At 31.0% G+C, this 22249-nt stretch overlaps 2 protein-coding genes across 2 annotated transcripts; one reads left to right on the top strand and one right to left on the bottom strand.

Moving 5' to 3' along the window:
* Nucleotides 1–393: 393 nt before the first annotated feature.
* On the top strand, nucleotides 394–5801 carry LOC113522544 (beta-catenin-like protein 1). Its single transcript, XM_026908268.3, has 13 exons — nucleotides 394–642; nucleotides 767–973; nucleotides 1499–1645; nucleotides 1837–1968; nucleotides 2313–2472; nucleotides 2554–2645; nucleotides 3033–3164; nucleotides 3680–3828; nucleotides 4087–4262; nucleotides 4840–5006; nucleotides 5089–5184; nucleotides 5406–5502; nucleotides 5680–5801. The coding sequence occupies exons 1-13, from the start codon at nucleotides 613–615 to the stop codon at nucleotides 5766–5768; spliced, it is 1674 nt and encodes a 557-aa protein (XP_026764069.1). The 5' UTR covers nucleotides 394–612; the 3' UTR covers nucleotides 5769–5801.
* Nucleotides 5802–5924: 123 nt separating this feature from the next.
* On the bottom strand, nucleotides 5925–21887 carry LOC113522480 (glutamate--cysteine ligase catalytic subunit). The gene is made up of 11 exons (XM_026908170.3): nucleotides 21413–21887; nucleotides 19075–19186; nucleotides 15418–15601; nucleotides 14708–14880; nucleotides 13132–13331; nucleotides 11987–12183; nucleotides 11538–11709; nucleotides 10893–11090; nucleotides 10150–10314; nucleotides 9099–9280; nucleotides 5925–9017 (listed from the first exon to the last, which is right to left on the bottom strand). The coding sequence occupies exons 1-11, from the start codon at nucleotides 21668–21670 to the stop codon at nucleotides 8846–8848; spliced, it is 2013 nt and encodes a 670-aa protein (XP_026763971.2). The 5' UTR covers nucleotides 21671–21887; the 3' UTR covers nucleotides 5925–8845.
* Nucleotides 21888–22249: the final 362 nt, after the last annotated feature.

The raw sequence follows: 22249 nt of genomic DNA, 5'->3' as shown, positions 1-22249 counted from the left end.
CGAGTCCGTATAATAGCAGCTCAACTCCTCCCCAAGATGGAACTGGAAAACTAAGTCCCCACAGGAACATAACGCCATTAAAAGTGTTATTTGGCTGCGAACTTCTGCAAAGAGGAGGCCCTTTTGTAAGCGGGCGGTTCTATTTATGAGCGAAAAGTCTCGCTGTGCCCTACATCTCTTAAATAGCCAAATTTTAAAGATTATGATCCCGGAATGTATACCGAATTATCAATTAACTTTGGAAATTATTTTAAATGTGTTCCTATTCACCCCGTTTTACAATATCTATGTCAGTCTGTCATCTGTAACTCGTAACCATAGACTGTATTTAGGACAAAATCAAAGAGTTAGGTTATAACTAGATTAAATTCTGTAATTATAGTCTCTAATTCTGTAATTATAGTCTCTAATCTGTTATGAAAATTTCTTTAATCTGTTATGTTTTTATTTCTGGTGGTTTTTCAAAATAATTAAAGAAATTCCTCTTCTACGAATTCTTTAAAGTGAAATTAAAATTTAAAATATAGTTACATTCTTTGTATACTTACACTACATTTTCGCCCATTCGAATATCATCAGAAATTTGCAAATTTTGTTGGTTGTATACAGAAGATGGATGTCGGTGAACTACTATCATTTAAGGTATGTTTATTTTGATTGTAGTAATGTTGGTGTGTTAAATATCTACCTATTTTGCACCTATCTCAAATCTCTACAAGGAAGGAATTATATATTTGTATTTAATTATGATATGTGTGTTTAATAGCCAACTCCAACACCAAAAAGACCAAATGAAGACGATAGCGGTGATTCTGATGACGACCATGCACGGTCTATAAAATTAAGACGTTTAGCTAAATCTAAACCTGATACTTCACTACATCAATTGAGTAAAACATTACCAAAAGAACCAACCTTAACAGATAAAGAAAGAGAAGATATTCTTCGTTTTGTAGAAACGGAAGCAACAGAGGTCAGTATTTTAATACTTTGCTTTGGTGATTAACTATAGAAAAATTATCAATAGGAATTCATTAATTCGTACTATAAATTTGACTTTTTTGTTACACCTTGATTCCTTAACAACTTAATAAATCATTATGAAATTTGGTATCCTATACTATTTGAGATTGTGAAAGATATAGTCTTATCCCTCTGTCTTATAAATAATATCAACTTCCTGTTCTTTTTTCAACATAAATAGGACATAATATCTGATCTTTATATTGTTATACATGAATAAACCATTATATGTATACTCAAATAGTAAAATGTTGACTCGGTAGTGCCATGAACTACTTCTATTGGTTGTACAGAAAATCAGTGTTTAGGTGTTATGTATGAATGCTTAAACACTTAGTAGACCATTTTAAATGCATAATTTTTAATTAAGTATAAGTTTATTTATGTATTTCTTTTTTAAGTTTATAATTGTTTATATTTTAGTTGTAATTATTATTCATAAGCACCAAATAAATATTCTTTCTTTCTATTTTAGGGAGAAATTCTAGATGACACTGCTGTAAAGAAGTTAGTGTTAAACTTTGAGAAGAAAGCTTTAAAAAATAGAGAGATGAGAATAAAGTTTCCAGATCAACCAGAGAAGTTTATGGACAGTGAGATTGACTTGCATGAAGCTTTGCAGGTATATTTGATGAAGGTTTTAAAACCTATTCAATGGTTTTATAATCTTAACCACTCTGCTACCAGATATGGGTAAAATTTCATGTAATAAAAGAATATTACTCTACTATTACTATGCTAACTAGGTGTATAGTGTTCAATATTCATAAAAAAAATATTGTTAAGTAAACTGAACTTTTTATTTTTCAACAGGATTTAAGTGCAGTAGCTACAGTTCCAGATCAATACCCATTATTAGTAGAATTGAAATGTATTAATTCATTACTAGAATTATTGTCACATGATAATACAGACATTTCAACTAAAGTTGTACACCTTCTACAGGTAAATTGATTATTTAACTATGAATAAATTTCTAATTTAATTTCTAGTATTTATTGAAAAACTTCTATGTGGATATTAAATAATTCTTATTAAGTATTTAATTAGTTCATAGTTTCTTAGCAGACGGATAATGGCTGAAGTGATGGTGATTAAGTATTTAGTTTGTCTTAGAGACTGTTGTCATCTGGTCCTGCATGCCCCATAAAAAATAAAGGTGAGTAAAGATATTTTTACTCAATACCTATTGAAGCCAGGAATTAGGACATGTTCTTTTTATCATGTTTTAAATGCTTCTTTTATATATTTTTATTGGCAGCTTTTATATGTGATTTATTTCTTTGCAGGAATTAACTGATGTAGACATTTTACATGAGAGTGAGGAAGGGGCTGAAGAATTGATTAATGCATTGGCGGAAGCTGAAAGCCCTTCCCTTCTATTGCATAACTTAGCTCGTCTTGACGAACAAGTTGCAGATGAGAGGGATGCAGTGCATAATACACTGGGTATTAAATTGTTTTATATAATTTTCATGGTTGGATTAAGCCCTAGGTATATGCTATAAAAGATAGATTTATATTTTGCAGGAATTATAGAGAACATCACAGAATTCAGGCCAGAATTATGTGCAGAAGTGGCAAAACAAGGATTTTTACAGTGGATTCTTAAAAGATTGAAAGTATGTAACAATTTTTGTTAATTTTTATTTTTCTTTAATGAATATTATTTTCATATTCTATATTTGTCTTTGGATTTTAACTTCAGGCGATCTTGCTGTGAAAGTTTATTCAAATTCATTTAATAGAATTGAAATTAAAATTAGTTTCTCATACAAAGAATACATTTTTAATTTTATTTTTTAAGAAGCAATATTATAATCATAACCAGTCTAAATTTTGCTATTACAACTAATTTTTTATTTGTATTATAACAAACAGTTTTTAGGTTCCAATAAAGATTTTTATTTTATACCATTTATCTATGGTTTAATTTGTAAATAATAAAATTGTGACCCTAATGTACATATTATTAAATAACTATTTATTAATTTGAATTATTCTTGCAGCTGAAAGTGCCCTTTGATGGTAATAAACTGTATGCTACAGAAATTTTATCCATACTACTGCAACATACACCAGAAAACAGAAAGTTGCTTGGTGAACTGGATGGAATTGATGTGCTATTGCAACAATTAGCGGTAATTATTTTTTCTTTCAATTTATATCTGAAAAAAAAAAAAAGTTGTAAGTAGTAATTTAATAATAATTTTTAATAAGTGCTTACAACACACAAAATACGGCCTAGATGTAAGCTATATTTCTAAGATATTGTCTTTTCTTCTCAAAATAATTATGTTTATTCTATATATCTGTTATCTAGGTGCCAGTAACTTGGATATGGTCCTCACATGTTTTAGTTTTTGTACAAAAAGTATGGAAGTATATCTTAGTTAATAATAATGCCCTCTACCCAAAGGTTGTCTGGAAGAGATTGCTTAGCGATAATGCCGCCTTTAGTATCACTTCGTATTATAATTTACTGTCTTATGTTTTTATCTGCTGCAATAAAGTGTAAATAAATAATAACTTTATATCCATAAGTAATAATTGCCAACTTCCTGCAATGCTTATTTGTATAAAATTCTATAAAAACAAAAGTATTTCCCAAATACTATTATGTGTTATGTATATACTTAGTATTTCTCTGTTACAGTTTTACAAAAGACACGATCCTAGTGGCGCTGAAGAGCAAGAAGCAATGGAGAACATGTTTGATGCGCTGTGTTGCGCTCTAATGGAGCCAGCTAACCGCGACCGCTTCCTACGGGGAGAGGGGTTACAACTAATGAACCTAATGCTGCGGTATTTATTATCTTCAGCACATACAAAACATATTTGCGTTTTATATTATAAAAGGATACATTGATTCCAATTTTTATTTTTATATCGTGCGCAAGACAAAACCGGTCAGAATATAATTGATATACATAATTAAATTGAAAAGAAGTAGAAATGTTTTTACTCAAACATTGACCAAATCCTAACAATTAAATGTATCAATTCATGATAAATTAGTTACATTATATAATGAAGAAATATATGTTAAATTTATATTCTTAGGGAGAAGAAAATGTCTAGAAATGGCTCATTAAAAGTACTCGACCATGCTCTAGCGGGACCAGACGGACGTGACAACTGCAATAAATTTGTGGATATTTTAGGTCTGCGCACCGTGTTTCCGTTGTTCATGAAAACACCAAAAAGAAAAAGATTACTTACTGTTGATCAACATGAAGGTTTGTTTTTAAAAATAGCAATATTCCGTTTCTTATATTCCTTTTTTTTTCACACTAAAGCTGCAAAACATTAGACATGTTTGTCCATAAAATCTTTTTAACTCTACTCATCTCTGTTTTGCTTCATACAAATCTAATAATATGTTATGATTACAATAAAAATAATTTTTATTCACGTAGACTAGTTTACAGGCTCTTTTAAATTATCACTTTTTAAGGTTCTACTGCTTGATTTGGAATGTTGTTATCTACTAAGAACCCGCTAGAAACAACAGTTACTCTTTTCAATTCGTTTATGTACAAGATAACTTTACATTTATATGAATATTATGACTATAATGATTTCTATTTATATGCATTCATCACGATTATCATATTAGCCGTGTATGCATATAATATTATTACATTATTCAATATAAAATAAACATGCAAACAAGAGCAGACCTATTCTCACAAGCAGTTCACTAGTATAACGGTGAGCCAGCCATCATTGCGTTTAACCATATTTTAGGGCCTGTCCCTACTGTTATTCTATTCATAATTCCCATTGTAAATAAAAATATTATTTATTTTTTAGAGCATGTTGTATCTATAATTGCTTCAATGTTACGCAACTGTCAAGGTAGTCAGAGGCAGAGACTACTAGCGAAATTCACAGAAAATGATCTTGAAAAAGTAGATAGACTTTTGGAGTTGCATTTTAAATATATGGACAAAGTTGATCGCACTGAAAAAGATATGGAGGTATTATTTATTTCAACAGTTTCTATTTTTATCTTTATGTATGTTAGTTTCACTATTCTATTTTCGCATTTTTTTTTTTCAGCAAGAGTCAGAAGACCTGGATGATGACGCACAATATTTGAAACGTCTTTCTGGCGGTCTATTCACGTTACAGTTAATCGACAGAATTATTTTGGAGGTGATTTTTATTTAAAGAAATTTATGTACTAATTTTCTTACATTTGAAAAAAGTAGATAAACAGTCGATAATGATTTGTACAGATGCTCATCGTTACTTAGTACTTTTGATTTATATTTGAGTATAGATGTAATTTGGTTAAATGTTTTAGTTTTGAAATAATTAAAAATGGCCGCCTTTTTAATTAATCTTTGAGTTAATAAAGTATTCATTTATTTTAGGTATGCACCGCGGGTCCAGCAACAGTAAAGCAAAGAGTGCAACGTGTTTTGTCACTACGAGGTGGTTCTTTGAAGATCATTCGTCATGTTATGAGAGGTAATATTTAAGGATTTGTTTCTTATCCATGTATGTGACTATAGAATTTTTTAAGTAGGTAGTCCCTTTTTAAAGTTTCCTTACTGAAAGAGCTTATATGTAGAAATTTGTAAACAGAGTATGCACAATATGTATTTTTTTGTTTACCTCTCTTAATGCATTGTACATATTTAACAGAATACGCTGGCAATCTCGGCGACGATGGCAGCGAGGAATGGCGTCAACAAGAACAGCAACACATACTTCAACTTGTAGATAAATTTTAATGACTTGTGTAAAATAAAATTATAATACTGCAATATTATTTTCTTTTGCTCCCTCTTTTTGAGTATATTTTATTCTTAAAAAAAAAAAAAACTCTCTTTGAAACGCGTGAAATGTTTTAACTCGATCACACTATCATTTATAAGGCATACAACAAATAACAATTAAAAATAACTTTATTGGATACATTACAATTTAAGTATTAAAAAATAATAATAATAAAACTATAAAACCTATGCAACAAATTACGAAGATGTGGGATTATAACACAAATTACCCACTTCACTGGTAACACATTAAATTAATAATTTTGTGCTTCGTATATTTGAGTAGATACAGCTACACTGTACTAATTATACAGATAAGTAAATGCCATTAATTGCCAGGTAGCAATTAAATGCTACAATCGCCCTTTCCATTTTGTGCCATAAGAACACGAAAATGGTATATTTGAATTCGATTATGAGGACTATTACAAAATTATATTGCTTCAGTTTAGCTTAGGCGGGTACATTGAGTTGCCTAACGAAATTTATACAGCTTTACATATTATTTTTTTATTTTCTAGAAACTTGTTTATTTTTATTATACTGATTTATAAATATATTAACTTTATTATTATGTATTTTTATGCGAAAATCTTTTGCTGTATTTATGAGAAAATTTAAAATGATTTTGGCAATAAAAAAATGGGTTCAATTAATATTAATAATCTTTAAGAAAAAAGTCCATCTATATAATTCAGAAATCAAAACGTGTACCAAATTTTTAACTGTTTAATCAAGTTACAAGTTGAATCTCAAAAACTCTGTTTTTTCGTTACTTTATGCCGACAAATGTCAAAAGCCTTTTAAATTTTGAAGAATGATTTAATAAAAACTTAAATCAGAAGGGTTTGTCATTTATAATTAGTTCTTGTAATTAACAACAAAGTAAGGGAAAAATATAGCACGCCTAGTTCTGTATCTGCACACTGAGGCACTTGCAGCATCTAGTTGTGATTAGAGGCGGCGTAAGACGTAGGCGACATGAGCCACTGTTCTCGGTGGTTCTGGTTCGACTACTTTTTTCGGAGTGTGGATATGTCGTTAGTCCTCTAGTTACGTGAACTTAGGGGAAATGTATAGATGTCTACGAAGGGCTTTAGTCAAGCACATGTTCGTTAAGAGATGGAGTTGTTTTTATTACAAGTGGTAAAATATGTACGCAAAAATCAAGTCGTCGCTAGACCGTCTAAAGAAACCTAAAAGCAGAAGGGAAAAAAGCTTTTAAATAGGAACGCTTTCCGTGTTGATTGATCTAAGTTTATAACCGAATCACACTATTTTCGTGATGTTAATTACAATTACTTATATTTATAATTGTGTTGACACTAGGGTCAATTCTCAAGCGCCTAGTTTATGTACTTATCTTTTAACCCAATATTTTAATTTGATAATTTTACAAAATTATTAATGTTTTACGGACATAAACTAAATTTATACAATTTTTCTTCAAAATATTAGGTTTTGCTGTAATATCAAATTTTAATTTTAGAGATGGGTTTAGTCTCAAAATTGATCCCAGTGCCTAAAATATTTAAAAAATATATGGGGCAATAGAAAACACAAACTTGTTATAGACTTTCTATTCATTAAAATGTACCCTGCTTAAAAATAACTTGTTGGTTACTTATTACACAAAAGTTAGTTGATAAGTGACAGAATTTTTTTTTGTGAACTACTTAGGATATTGACAAATCTTTGTGGCTTTATGGATATAGATAGGCTTTACGGGAAAACACTGCTATTTTTTGAATTGGTAATTCAGTCCGTGATACTATATAAAGAGGGACGATTTCTAGAATAATTTCTTTAGAATATTTAAGCGCTATTTTATTTTTTTGTTGAAATGAAAAGTATTATTGTTCTGGCTACTCTTAGTTCTGATCACAATAAATAATTAACGTAATTAGAGTATGTATAAAAATAGTATATACTCGACAATCAAGTAAATAATGTATATTAATTTTTAACTTTCATATAAACTGAAAGCACGTACTTAATAAATATAGTATACAATAAAAAAGATAATGTAAAATAGTAATAAAAAAAAAAAAATATTAACGCATAGTTTTATAATATTTGTTTTGAAGTTTCGTGCAGTGATTTCCCCTAACACCCCGACCCATTATTGAATCAATATCGTTTCCACGTTAGTTCTAGTTTACATTTGTATCACAGAATTCAACTATATTTGTTCTACTTAATACAATAGACATTTAGCCGTTATCTTTATATATATATTTTTTATTTATTACAAATATCATATTCATTATATTTAACAAAATAAGTACCAAATTAAAACATACTTTTAATAGCCCAATAATATTCAAAAATAAACTAAGAACTTACTAAATAATTAAGATAACTACCGATAGTAACATGTCAAACATGAAATAATATCTAGCTCAAGATATAACTACAATTTTTTTTTATATATCACAACCAAACTACTTCTGGTTAACTATTTGTAAATGTTATATAATTAATACTGTGAGTAAATGCTAGTATGTGGTACACATCTTGAAATTCCTTTTATAGTAATTTATTTTTGTACTATATTCGTCTGTAATGGGAACAGAGTATTTTAATTATAATGAATAGATATATACATACAACTAGGTGGACAGTACATATTTTTATGATTAATTTCTTTAAACAGATTATTAGAATAGTATGTGGGTAATATACAAAAATTTAGGTAGATATATATAGAAATAGTTCGGTTCAATTAAAATACAATCTAAGACAGCTGTATTCACATGCATTCATTGTGAATATTTAAAATGTTATTAATATTTACCATTCGTTTTATGTATAGCTAGTTATAATAACATCATTACAAACTAATAGTGTTAAAGAATTCATAATCATAATATGCAAAGTTCCATCATATGGATCAACCTAATCTTTTTTCATACAAATATCAAATTAAACTACATAAGGCAGTTGTAACTACGATAACAAATACTTAAATAGAATTGAGTGCACTTGAAATTGAAGGCACTGACTGCACTGGCGAAGTTGAAGCGCCTCGGCTACGGGCACTCCTTACTCAACATCTTGCTGAATGCTTTGGGAATGTCTTCGTTGGTTTTGGAAATGTTGCTGGTGCCGAGTAACGTCGGCGCTGGGATCGTGCCCGTTTGTATACCGTGGGCGGTCTTTAGTAGATCATAATTTATCTTTTCAGTAACTACCGAGTCTTTACTGTAAAATAATAAGTTTTTATTTAGTATCATACTATACCGCTTTCTTTCAAACTCATCCAAATGGAAAAGTGACACTTACTTGTATTGCGGATGCGAGGTGACGAAATTGCGCATCCAAGTGGCCATAGTGGATATCTCGCCGGAGGCGCGGCGCTGTATAAGCTTGAGGTACTGCTGTATCGAGCAGTGGGTGTCCGCGTCCACATCCATGCCAGACAGGTATGACTCTATCAGCGGCACCAGGCCCGGGAATATACCGTCCTACAATCGAAACATAGTTTCAATAAAAGTAAGTTTTAGTAAGGATGTGACACTGCTTGTCTTCTTCTAAAACACAAAAATACGACTGTCGTTGCTGCATGATATTACATAGAATCGTGAATATTTTTAAAACATGTTCATTTTTAACGATATGTATATTACATACATACGGCAACTGTAATAAACTCTTTAATGCGCAAAATTGTAAGCAGAATGTGCATATACTCTTACAGACAACTTGGCATAAATAGTAAATAAATTCAGAGAGAAAGGTAGATTGAGCAAGTCAGACACAGTAAATACAAAATAAGTAACCACATAAAGTGCATATTATTCTAAATATAATTTATATAAAAATAAGACTAAATTATATAAACATACATATATAATATAAATATTATTAGATAAATATAAATATACTACAATAAATAGGTCAAGGTAAATAACAAGTAGTAAACATCAAGGCAAATTAGATAGATAATGAGATTTTACCTGCCTTTTGAACGAGGCAAGAGTAGAGGAGTATAGATAAGGAGTTCAGAAGGCAGAGAGCTTGGTTGATATATGTCATAAAAGATGTCGAAAAAAATTATATAGCTATTTGGGAGCTTTTATCATTCATTCATGTTGTTTTTTATGGTAAAGTTTTATAGCTGTTATTTATTTTTCTTTAATAAAAAGTAAAAAAATTCCATCAGATTGGTCCTTTTATATGTCTTAAAAAAAGTACGCAATGGCATATACTTATTGAAGCGAGTTTACACTCCACCTGATCAAAATAAGCATATATGCTCTACTACCCGTGCAAAGTCGGGGCGTGTCGCTAGTTTGATATGAAATATATATACGATATATTGAAATTGTAATACCTTTCCATTGACGATCTCGTCTATGGTCATTTCGGCATATTGGTCCGCGTGGTCAGCGTATGTGGTGGGCGCGGCGTGGCTGGGCGCCCCGACGTCGCGCCGCCACCAGAACTTCTGCGTCAGGCACGCGTCGCGACGCTGCGCGCGCTGCATATTCTCGTCCACCTACCATGCAGTGAAATATTCTTTATTCAATTAAAATAACATAATTATAATTTTAAAAGGCGTTATACTGTCATACATATATATATGTATGTATTTTATATTTCTTTTTATATTAATACCCGCCCACTGTGTACTTTTTATTATAACACATTGTGATTTGTTAATCTTTGTCGGGTGTCCACGATACAGGTTCGCCTAGTGTGGGGCCCCATTGTATCTTGTATTTGTAACTTTGTGTTTTTTGTCAAATAATAATAAAAAAATAAATAAATGTCATTTTACATTCGGACGACATACTGAAATATACAGAACTAATCTTAATAATTAAGAAGAATGAATTCATATTCTGCGCCTAACAGCTTGACGGATACGGCTGTAAAATTGTATTTAGTGAGATATTTACGTTTTATTGAATCTGTAATTTCTGTATTAGTGTTTTTTTTTTTTTTTTTATTTTCTATCGTTGTAGAGACCAATCGCTGCGTATATATGCTATAATGCGTAGAGTACAATATTTGAACTGAATAAAATAGTTTGAAATCATCGTAAAAATCATAAAACATTGGTTAAGTACGTACTTTACTGATGGGCATAACGAAGTTGAGATGATAAGATAGTATGACCCTGGTGAGTAGGACGACGAAACAGACGTAGGCGGCGTTCTCGAAGTCTGTGAGCTGCGCCTCGCATGGACGGAACTCCACGCGCCACCCGATCGGCGAGTTGGGGGGCGGCGGCTTGAAACGCATCGTTTGCCAATTGGTTGACTGAATGTTCTGTTAAAACAATAGCAGTGACAATTATTAATGACAAAGGTAGCTAGATCGTCTATGAATGTAAAGTTTTTACAGTACATCGGATGTTTGTCTGACAACTGAAAAAATCATTTAATTTTTGTATAGTTTTGTACACGTATACATCACGCGTATTATATTAAAGTATTACAGTGTTTAGTTTTACCCTACAATAGTGTAATTAACGCCACTAATATTGATATTGGGGACGTACGCGTAACTATATAGACTGTTTCGCGTGTAAATTCCACATAAAAGACCATAGTTACTAAGCAAACCAATGTCGCGATATCTTATGTATTTAAGTGGTTTTAAATTTAAAGCGGACTGAAATCTATAATACAATATGCAATATCTTATCCATAAATATAACTAACCTGGGGCCTAAGAAATAATATGCAATATTTTACATAATATATAATAGCTGACCTCGAAGTGATCCGTATCATTCTTGTCATCCTGGTGGACTTTTTCGGAGAAGAGTGAGACCGTATCACGAATGAAGAGATGCGCCACATGCAACGCTAGCGGGTGGTCGATGCCTCCCTCGCGTAGTCGCCGGTAAATCGCCGGATCGTGCACAATTGGAATGTCATTGTATCTGCACAATGTATTCAGATAGTGATGAGATATAAGCAAAAGCATTTCATAATGCAAAAGATATTTTTTATGTTATAGTTACGGATACCTACTATTAAATAAAAAAAAAATCAACTGATATTTCTTTATTTTTTTTAAGTCGTACTTATCCCTTTACAGTACACATACACGCATACAAGAACACACATAAACATATTAGTTACATATACATAATAATTATAAAAAATTTATAGGAAAAAAACAATTATATAAATGACAAGATAAAGGGAGGTACTCACTTCTCGTGCTCGGGGGAGAGGTACGAATCGATGGAGTCGTACCGGGACTTGTGTATGTTGAATTTACTGTTACGCAGCGGCTCGAGCCCCCGCTCCTCCCGCGTGCGGCAGTCCACCGACGCCGATATTACGTTCCAGCGGCAGTCCACATCGGTCAAGAAGCCACGGTAGATGGGCGATGCGGCCGAGAGCGCCAGCTACACACATTTACAGGCGCAGATTAAGGTACAGGCAGCAAGGGTCAAGCCTAGGACGGCGCAATTTTGGAGAACCAAAAGGGTATTGCCATCCTGGTCTAGCAAAATACCTAGAGGTAAAAGTACTTAAGAAAATGTTTTTTAATTTGTTCCAGATATTGGTGAAATTAAAAAGTTACATCCGAACTTATACTGTGCCATTAATGTTATTGTTGTTTTATTGACAAGTAATTGGGATAAATTTTTATTAAGTCGAATGCATTGTCTACAATACCTATGATTTCATTACAAAAATAGAATTTGCGAGTTTCTTTTATATATACCAGCTGTTTTCGCAACTTCGTCCGAATAGCCGAGATAAAAAATAGACAATGTCCATATTCGTTTCCATATACCTACTATTAGAAAAACGGTTCTCTTTATTCCATGTTTATTTTTGATGGTAAACAAAAATCTAATTTTCTAGATGGTACAGGAGATTGGATTTAAATTGTTTGCCAATTTACAAATGGTAGTGCATAAAACTAATATGTGAAGCGTTTTCCAAGGCATTTTCTTCCACACACAATCACTTTTTGGAATCAACTTCCAGCAGCAGTATTTCCGAACCGATATCGACGTCATAACCTTCAAGAAAAGAACATATTCCTTTTTAAAAGGCCGGCAGCACACCTGTGATACCTCTGATGTTGCGGGTGATCATGGGCGGCGGTAGTCACTTTACCATCAGATGAACCGTATGCTCGTTTGCCCCCTGTGTTATAAAAAAGCTCTATTTACTAGTACTACTAGTTACTAAAAAGTGCAGTACCCACCTATATGAATCTGTTCATATCGTGACTAAGTATAATATCTTTAGTTATTTATTTCAAAAGGTCTATGGAGACGACTGCAAGAGAGAACAAAAAGGTGTACTCATTATAATAAAAAAGACGTAAAACACTATACCATGATAGGGCACAACGGTGCTAGTTGGTCGTATAATGTTCGTGCCTCGACAATGCAGCAGGCCTGGAATGTGAGTTGAAGGCAGCAGCAGCCCATACCGAAACCCATAGCGTCCATGTACACGCAGTCGGGCTTTGCAGCATTCGGCTCCAATTGATACGAGTCGTCCACGGGAACCTTTGTATTCACATCACGGTATACTAAAACAATAAATAATAAATGACGCCTACACCTAGTACCATAGCATACTATATCAACCGTTTACTCCCCACTGCGGAACCTAGGCCCCCCCATAAGGGGATTTTGCCTATAGTTGCCACGCTGGGCAGGCGGGTAAGCAATCGCAGTTAGGCTTTGGAGTTGTTTAAAGGTAGCAATACGGCACATCCCTAAAGCATTAAGTTCTCTTAGTCGCCTTTTACTACTGCCGTATACAGCGATAAACCCTAATAAATAATGTTAAATGTGTATGAAATTGATTTGACCCAGTAAAAATCCAGACAATATCTGCATTTAAGGAAGGGCGGGGGCGAAGGTGGGACCTGCGGATGAGATGATTCAAAGATTAGTGGGGGAGGGGGAAGGAGGGGGCTGCCCCAAGAGGAACGTCATAGTAGCACATCTAATTCTATCTTTTGCTCGTCATCGATAAGGTGATGTGGGAGGAGGACAAAGGTCCAAAGGTCTAATAATCATCATTGGTAGGAATATACCGTTAGGTCGACCTCCATGCGGTTCCCTCTGGAAATCATTGCGATTAATACTTGTTGAATCCGTCACAATAGGTTAATGGACCTGCTTTTATCTCCATCTATCATCTTTTAACATTGTATTCTCATCCATATATAAATATATCTAGTAAGGGTAACACCCGCATGTGATTTAGTTGTCTATTGTACCTCATGAGATCCGAGTATGTAGATCGTCGACAAAATTCATGCGGTATATAAATATACACAATTTAAATAAAGCAAACAAAGAAGCATACTTTGCTTTATTTGTCTAAAGATTTGGTAAGGACAGATACATAAAATAAGGAAGTGAAATAAAAGATTAGAAATAAAGGAAAAGATTGTGTGAAGGCATGTGTCGCGAGAAGAGTGAGCATATAAACATACTGTATAATAATAATAAATGTACTGTAGTACATTATTTTGATTTATCTCGTGGGGTTCAGCCAGCGGTTGCATTTGGAAGTGCAAAAAAGTGTGTTTATTTATGACATCACATTAGAAATCTCTAAATTTATCAGTGTTTCTCTACAATATTATGCATGTATTATATATATAAAACTTCCTCTTGAATCACTCTATCTATTAAAAATTCACCGCTTCCAAATCCGTTGCGTAGTTTTAAAGATTTAAGCATACATAGGGACGAACAGATAGCGACAGCGACTTTCATTTATACTATGTAGTGATAAAGCAGTAGAGAAATTTAAACACGGTTATTTAAAAAAGCCTTCATATACTGATGTTAAAATTTACCATGTTCCTTTGTCTCGGTAGATAGATACTCGTATAGGTAGCGTAATAGGTAACCTACTTTCCAATAAGATAAAACGTTAATTACATACTTGGCAAATTAATAGCAACCTTCTCCCCTCTTCTGCGTCGTATATTCGAGGATAATGTCTTGAAACGTGGATGTCCAGGAAATATTCCTTCATCGGGGAAGAAGAGTGACCTAGTTACACCATCTTTTGGTGTCGGTGCATATGGTGGGCTTGTAAAGTTTGGACATCCAAGTCTGCAAAAAGGTTTCAAATACAAATAACTTCATTTTGTTTGAAAAAATGGTAAAAAGGATGGTACATAATTTTTAAATACTGTTTACACTCTTCACTAGAATTGGGACTCAGGTCTCTCTGTTATGAGAAGGATATCTACTCCACTACTTTACCCCGCTAGACGGAGGACTCTATTTTTTTTTCAGGTACAGTATTCATGTATTGTGGTTTAATCAAATTTACATCTCGACCCCTAGTAGCCTCTTAGGTCTTTCTGGGGATAAAAAGTAGCACATACTCTGTATTTTAATAATATTAGTAAGGATATCAATCCATAAATTAATACCATTTTAATAAATGTATATTTAATAGCTTGTACCAATCCTATTAAGATTATAATTGTTAAAGTTTATGGATATTTCTATGTTTGTTACTCAATCGCGCTTGAAAAGCTGAATGGATTTAAATTAAGTGTAGTATATTGGGTATAAGTAATACCCCAAATCCACAGGATATATTTTATACTGATTCATGTGTTAATTCTCACAAGCTCATACCTTGGGAAATTAGTAATGCTCATGATCACTTCGCCATCCTTCAACAAAGTACTAGCCTCAGCTCGACGATATCGCATATTGGCTTCTACGATATTAAAATGTGCTAGGAGACCCCCGTATGGCTTTCCTGGTGTACCTTCGACCATGTAAGCGCCATATTCTGGCCGCCATAAAGATTTAACATCTAAAACAGAATAATAATAATTAGAAGAATTAATTGGTCTTTACGTTTCGTTCATCTCATACATACGACAGAGTTGAGGGGTTTATATTAGAATAGAATATAAAAATATTTATTACCAGAAAATATAGTAATATTATATATAAGAATATAATATCTCATATTAGTATTGCGAGTGCAATGTGTATAATTGCACAGCTGTAGTTTTTAGCCAGTCCCTCTCTTAATAAAATACGACAAAATTTAAACAAGCACAACTGCAATGTACTTTTTATGTTAATACAATATTTAATTTCAACACATACATCCAGAACTTTGCCGTCCTAAAAATACCCCATAGTCTGTTTCTCATTCGAAGTCAACAATAAAACATTAACTGATATTGACTCGATTTTATCATTTTACTCAGCTGGTGCTTCCAATCGTTAAATTACAAATTCCCAATTTTTGAAGCTCTGTACTAATATTAAATTTTGTCTGCATGTGTAAAAGCACAAATCAATCAGGCTTTATTACGTTATTATATTTTTATTATAATTTAGATTATTTCTAGAAGATGATGAAGACATTAAACTATAGGAGAGCGTTCCGTCAGCGTGGCAATAGTGAGCTCTTTCTTTTATAATGCGAAACACGCGCCTTCCCAACCGTATTGTAAGAGTTATGACTTGTGATGATGATAATTATGATGAATTATCGTGATGATGTAAGAACAAACGACGATATATATATATATATAGTTTAAAAGACAATATACCATATATCTATAGTTGTTGGAACAATCGAAATAATGGCGTCCATTCAAACACAACCGCATGTTTGTACAACACGCAACTTGAGATTTCCGTAAAACGCACACCTATCTTTTCATCATACATCTTTGTTTTACTAAATGCCTATTAGAAAAGTTGGAATCTATAATTATTATAATTAATAATAATTTGAAGACTTTGTTTTATGTAACATAGGGAGAACTCAAGAAAATTACGCGCTTAGTTGCTCAACAAATATTTAAATAAGATCGTTTTCATGTCGTGAAGATGGATTATAAAAAATTATGTTGCAATATATTGAACCAACATAAATAATCATAGATCTTTACAAAAAAAAAAAAAACAGCAATGCGTGCTTTTTTTCGTTTCGGCATTCGAGAAAATTACAATAGATATTAACTACCGGTAGGACTGCATATAAAAAATGAGTTAAATTTGATTTTGCGATTTATATAAGTACATGACAACTATATAAAATAAATATGGTAGCTGCAAATTGCTACTTTGTATGCGTATGTTTAGAAGTAGGCAAACTAACTGCAACTGTGAATACCGCAACCAATTTAGTGCAGTATCTGGTTTTTTGCGTGATGCTGCAACAAACATACAGACAGATGGACAAAACTTCTATAATTTATTGTTTTGTCATCTAGTGGTCTTATTATGACTTCTATAATTTTTTTTTTTATTAATATCCTCCCATGTACAGTCATCATCTAGTTATAATTTTATTATATTTATAAGATTTAATTACAAAGAAAAATATACTGAAATTATTGAACACATCATAACTTTTATTGATTAAAAGTGACTTATAGCACTTATGATTATTTAAAAGTAGCCTTTATTATTATCGTAAAAGGACATGTTATCGTCTTATAGGGCGGCACAAATCTTTTGTTCCAGTACAGCGGACTATTTGCGGTAGCAATATATAAATCTGAATAGTCTATATAACTATACAGTTAGCTACTTTACATGAACTGTCTTTTATATTTAAATAATTGTTTTCAATACAAGTCTTTAGCTACCCGCAATCTTAACCACGTCGATGGGATAATATTAACTGGGACAAAAAGTAGCTTATATTTCTTTATCCCAAATATTGAATTAATACGTTTATGTCAATTTCTTGACGATTTTAACATAATAATTAATTGACCTATAAAGCGCCTAGATAAAGCACACAAATCTATAAACTAACTTTTAGGTAAGTGGCAATTTATTTTGAGTTATTATTACTCATATCTTCTATAATCGCCACCCACATTTTCCATTCATTATTATGTCTTGAGTTTTGTCTCCTAGATTACATATTATGTGCATAAAGTAATGCCTTTTATTTATTTACTATTGTTAGTAGATATAGTTAATAGCTAAGTGTCTATACCATTATAATTATATATTCTGTAACTCATAGATAAAACTTGTGATAGGTATAAAGTGACATTTAAATATCCAAATTGTCTCAGCTATAGATATATTGCGCAACAATTAAGTGTTAAAATAATGTTAAGATAAATAATTTTAGACACTATTTCACAGTTGATATGAACGATTTCACAATATTTTGTGAGGAGCAATACATTCTTGTATTTACGCATACCTCACTAGAATGGTTCATTCCTATCAAAAGCTAGATAAAAATGCAAGTCATGGTATATAGTCAAGGCCATGAGCTGACTAAATAATGTATTTATAAATGCTCTAGATTACCTACAACAATTACATTTCTTAGAAATAAAAATCAATATTTTTTGTGTCTATTATTTAAATTTATAGCGTATAATTGATGTTAAAGTGGCACATTATGACGTAACATAAAAATACATAGAAACGACCAGCTAATAACATTTTCAAATACCTATGTGACATTTTAGTTCTTTAGCTTTTGAATGATTAATATAACAATTTATCACCGAAATCAAGTAATTAAGGGTAAGGGTAAACATTTGGTTAAAATGTCGTAGTCCAGTGGCATATTACCCCAATTAACAAGCTGTAAAGGTTGTGTGTTAAAATCTAGCCAACACAAAAAAATTGTGTCAATTTAAATTTTAACTAACTCTGGTTAAATATATATGGCATATACATAGCAATTGGCATATTTATTTTCTTGAGGGGCCTGACCCCTAAAAGAAGGTGCATATGTACTCTTAGACATGTCTTTGTAAACTTTCACTGGGGTGGGCATCAGCCAATTTCCCTAAGCACTCTCCTAAATACATCTATAGCAATGGCTGTACACTCGTCCCTTACCACATTAAATTCCAATATGTTCAGCAAAATGTGGAAATATCAAATGATGCTGATGTCGTAATCATTTGCCCTAACAAATTATTATGACTGGCCTATTAAGGTTCATAATCAGGTGAATATTGATTTATATTCATCTTTATTTAAAATTGGAAATTATAACTCAATTTTGATTTTAGTCATAAAACTAAAGCTCCATTTTTAGCCAATTTACATACCTCTGATTTTAAAAAGATATTTAAAAAAAATCTTAATGCAAAATCTGATTAAATTGTGAAAGATCAGGCTGTATGGGTTAGTTTCTTTACCTTTGCCATTGTGAATAAATTAATATTACTACTACTACTACTAAGTACTGATTAAATTGTTAAAAACTTAATTTGTCACATAATGATATCGACATTTTTCTATATTCATAAAAACACAAATAGTTGTAAACATAGTTACTCTGTGGATCTGCAAGTTCCTTTTCTTGCAATTTAGGGAGGAGCTCATCAGCTCTCAGGCTAACAGTGGCTCGTTGATTCTCATCATCAAATTTAACTATTATGTATTCCACCTGAAAGTAAATAAAAATGATTAGCTAAATACATGAAACCAACAAACAGGATACAAAATGTCATACATTCACAATTATTTTCAACCAATTTTAAAAATGAAGAGTTGCCTCACAATATAATTTTTTGTGTATATGTTATATAATATCTCCTTCGATTCTGAATTAACTAACAGAACTGGTATTAGACTCATTATGCCAATAATTGAAGTTTTATGGAATATCAATAAAAATAATGTAAACTTAATATATATAAGAGTAGTTGACTAGCACAAATAATGATAACTGTTACATATTAATACTGGTTTACTACTGGCAAGCATATATCTATGGATAAGCTTATAGTACATCAGAATGTGAATGGATACCTATATATCAAAACTCCCTAGTTATTTATTTATTTATTTAACTCTTTATTGCACCATAAATAAAAATATACAATGACAAGTGAATAATTCAAATGAAATACAGTAACATAAATACAGATTGAAATATACACATAAAGGTACAAAAGGCGGTCTTATCGCTAGGGCAATCTCTTACAGACAACCTTTAGTTAAGGGAGAACAGATAGAAAAGGGCAGGTGGCGCAAGAGTGAATTAATAATTTTCATGCATAAAATACAAAAACATGTAATGCACAAAAACATCAAATACATATATATATATATATATATATATATATATACATACATATACACATATAACATACATACAAAATACATAAACATACACATATAAATACATACATAGCACACACAAGGAAATAGTTATAACAAAATTTAAAAGATTTTTTTTTTATTCCTATACATATGGAACTTTCATTATATACAGAATGGAAAAAAATCACATAATTTAACATGTAAATGAGTCAAACTTTAAATAACATGATTTAAGTAATATGTTCATTCATAGTAAATTACAAAATAAAAAAAAATCCTAATATATTTATTACATATTTATTGAAATTTTTGTCAATACATATTAACTTGATTACAGTCAAGCATTTGTATGCTTGGTTGTCTTGCTTGTTGAATAATTGCAATAAACAAAAAGGCATCATTTTAAATTATATATAATAGCACTATTCTATTACATATGATGGAGGTAATGATAAAGACATGTTAGGTAACATAATAACACTGAACAAGTAATGTAGGTATAGTTCTTATGTTTTCAAATCAATAAATAGATATTATTCCGATCTATTGTTTCTTAAACAGTGATATATTATTTTGGCTCATAATAATATTATTTAATGTCCTTGTCATAATGAATAAGTAAACGAAATAAAGTCATGTAGTTATTCATTATACACATTATATGTGTATATATGTAGGTTATATTTACCCTGATAGACTATATATATATATAGACTCTGACAATAGTTTTCATTTATACTTCATGTTAATTAATTATATATTCTTTAATTTAATTAATTATAATAAATTCAAATCATATATAATAACTCCAGTATCTCTAATGATTACAATGTATAATCTTTTTTTATATTTAATATGATAAGTATAAATAGAAAAATATATGGTTAAAATAAAAAGTTTTATGATAATTTGTTGTATTATTGCTTGTTTTGTTTATTATTACATTATTATTAAAATTATATTATTATTAAACTAAACTATTAAAATACTTGAAATAAATAAATAAAAATATATATATATATATATATATATATATATATATATATATATATATATATATATATATATATATATATAATTCTTTTTATGAAGTGCATCAAAGAGCTGATTGGATGCTTCTACCCATTTGTGCTTGTATAGTTATGTCTCAGTTTGGTGAGTGTAATATAGTAGTAAAATTACATAGCACAGAAACATAACATCATATTCTCAGGAATGAAAATACATTAGTGGTACTATGGGTATCACAGCATATTCTGGCAAATTTATGGCATTATTCATGTCTGTAGGTCACAAACACCACATTTAATAAGATGGTTGGTCAGCTTATTTGGCATTCAATATTGCATAAAAAAGACTATAAAAGACAGATTAAGTTTATTACAAACATTTTTTAATAATTCACAAACTATTTATTAAAAAAAATATTCCCACAGAGTTGAAGAAAACCATTTTTTAATCAGTGACAAATTATATATTTGTTTGTAAATAATTTTAATTAATAATATTTATTTGTCTAATATATTTATTTCGTTTATCCTAATATAGTCAGTATGCTTATAAATACCTCATCACCCCATTTCAGGACATCACCAGTGCGTTCTCTCAGCTTGCTATATAGATTTATAAACTGTTCAATACCGTGTTGACGAACATGCTCTGATAATGCTTTGGTTTCTTCCCATGACAGCGGACTACCCTCTGATAATAATCCCATGCTAGCTATTTGATACCTCCAATTATTATTTGATTTACACAAACTTTTTACGATTTTTGCACTGTAATGAACTAATTTCACTGGTAAGTAAAATGTCCTAAATTGCATAAATTTGATTTGTATTCTAAATATTTATGGTAATTATTATAAATTTTAACCGACAAATTATCGTGATAAAATTTTATTGTGCTGATGTTATATTAATTATTAGAAATTATGGTTATCTATACAAAGTGATCTTTGAATAATAGGAAGAAGGAAGTAAACTGGGATCTATGACAGTATAAAATAATTCGAGTCGTGAAATAGTAATCGCAAGTACAAAACTCACATCCAATCAAATTAAATGACAATTCTGATATAGGTGTTCTGTGAATCTGACTTCTGACACATTAAATATATATATAACGTATATGTATACCTGTGTCTGTTTATATTTTACCTACCTATTGAAGCCATAGATTAAGGTATAATGTATGTTATTCTTTTGTTCCGTTTTTCTAGTTTTACCCTAAATGGGAAAGTAGTGCATACTTGGTCTGTGATAGAACTCTGATGTAGCCTAAGAACAAGGAATTACAGTTTTTATTTTATCATTCCTTCTGTGCAATTCCTCGTTCTTAGACCTGCTTGCATACTTTTTATATAAACTGTGTTGAATATTTAATCTAGTAATGTAAAATTTGG

Source organism: Galleria mellonella, unplaced genomic scaffold, assembly GCF_026898425.1.
Source record: "Galleria mellonella isolate WM207_F2 unplaced genomic scaffold, CSIRO_AGI_GalMel_v1 utg38, whole genome shotgun sequence".
In the NCBI taxonomy this organism is placed as follows: Eukaryota; Metazoa; Arthropoda; class Insecta; order Lepidoptera; family Pyralidae; genus Galleria; species Galleria mellonella.
This window is presented reverse-complemented; position numbering and strand designations above follow the sequence as displayed.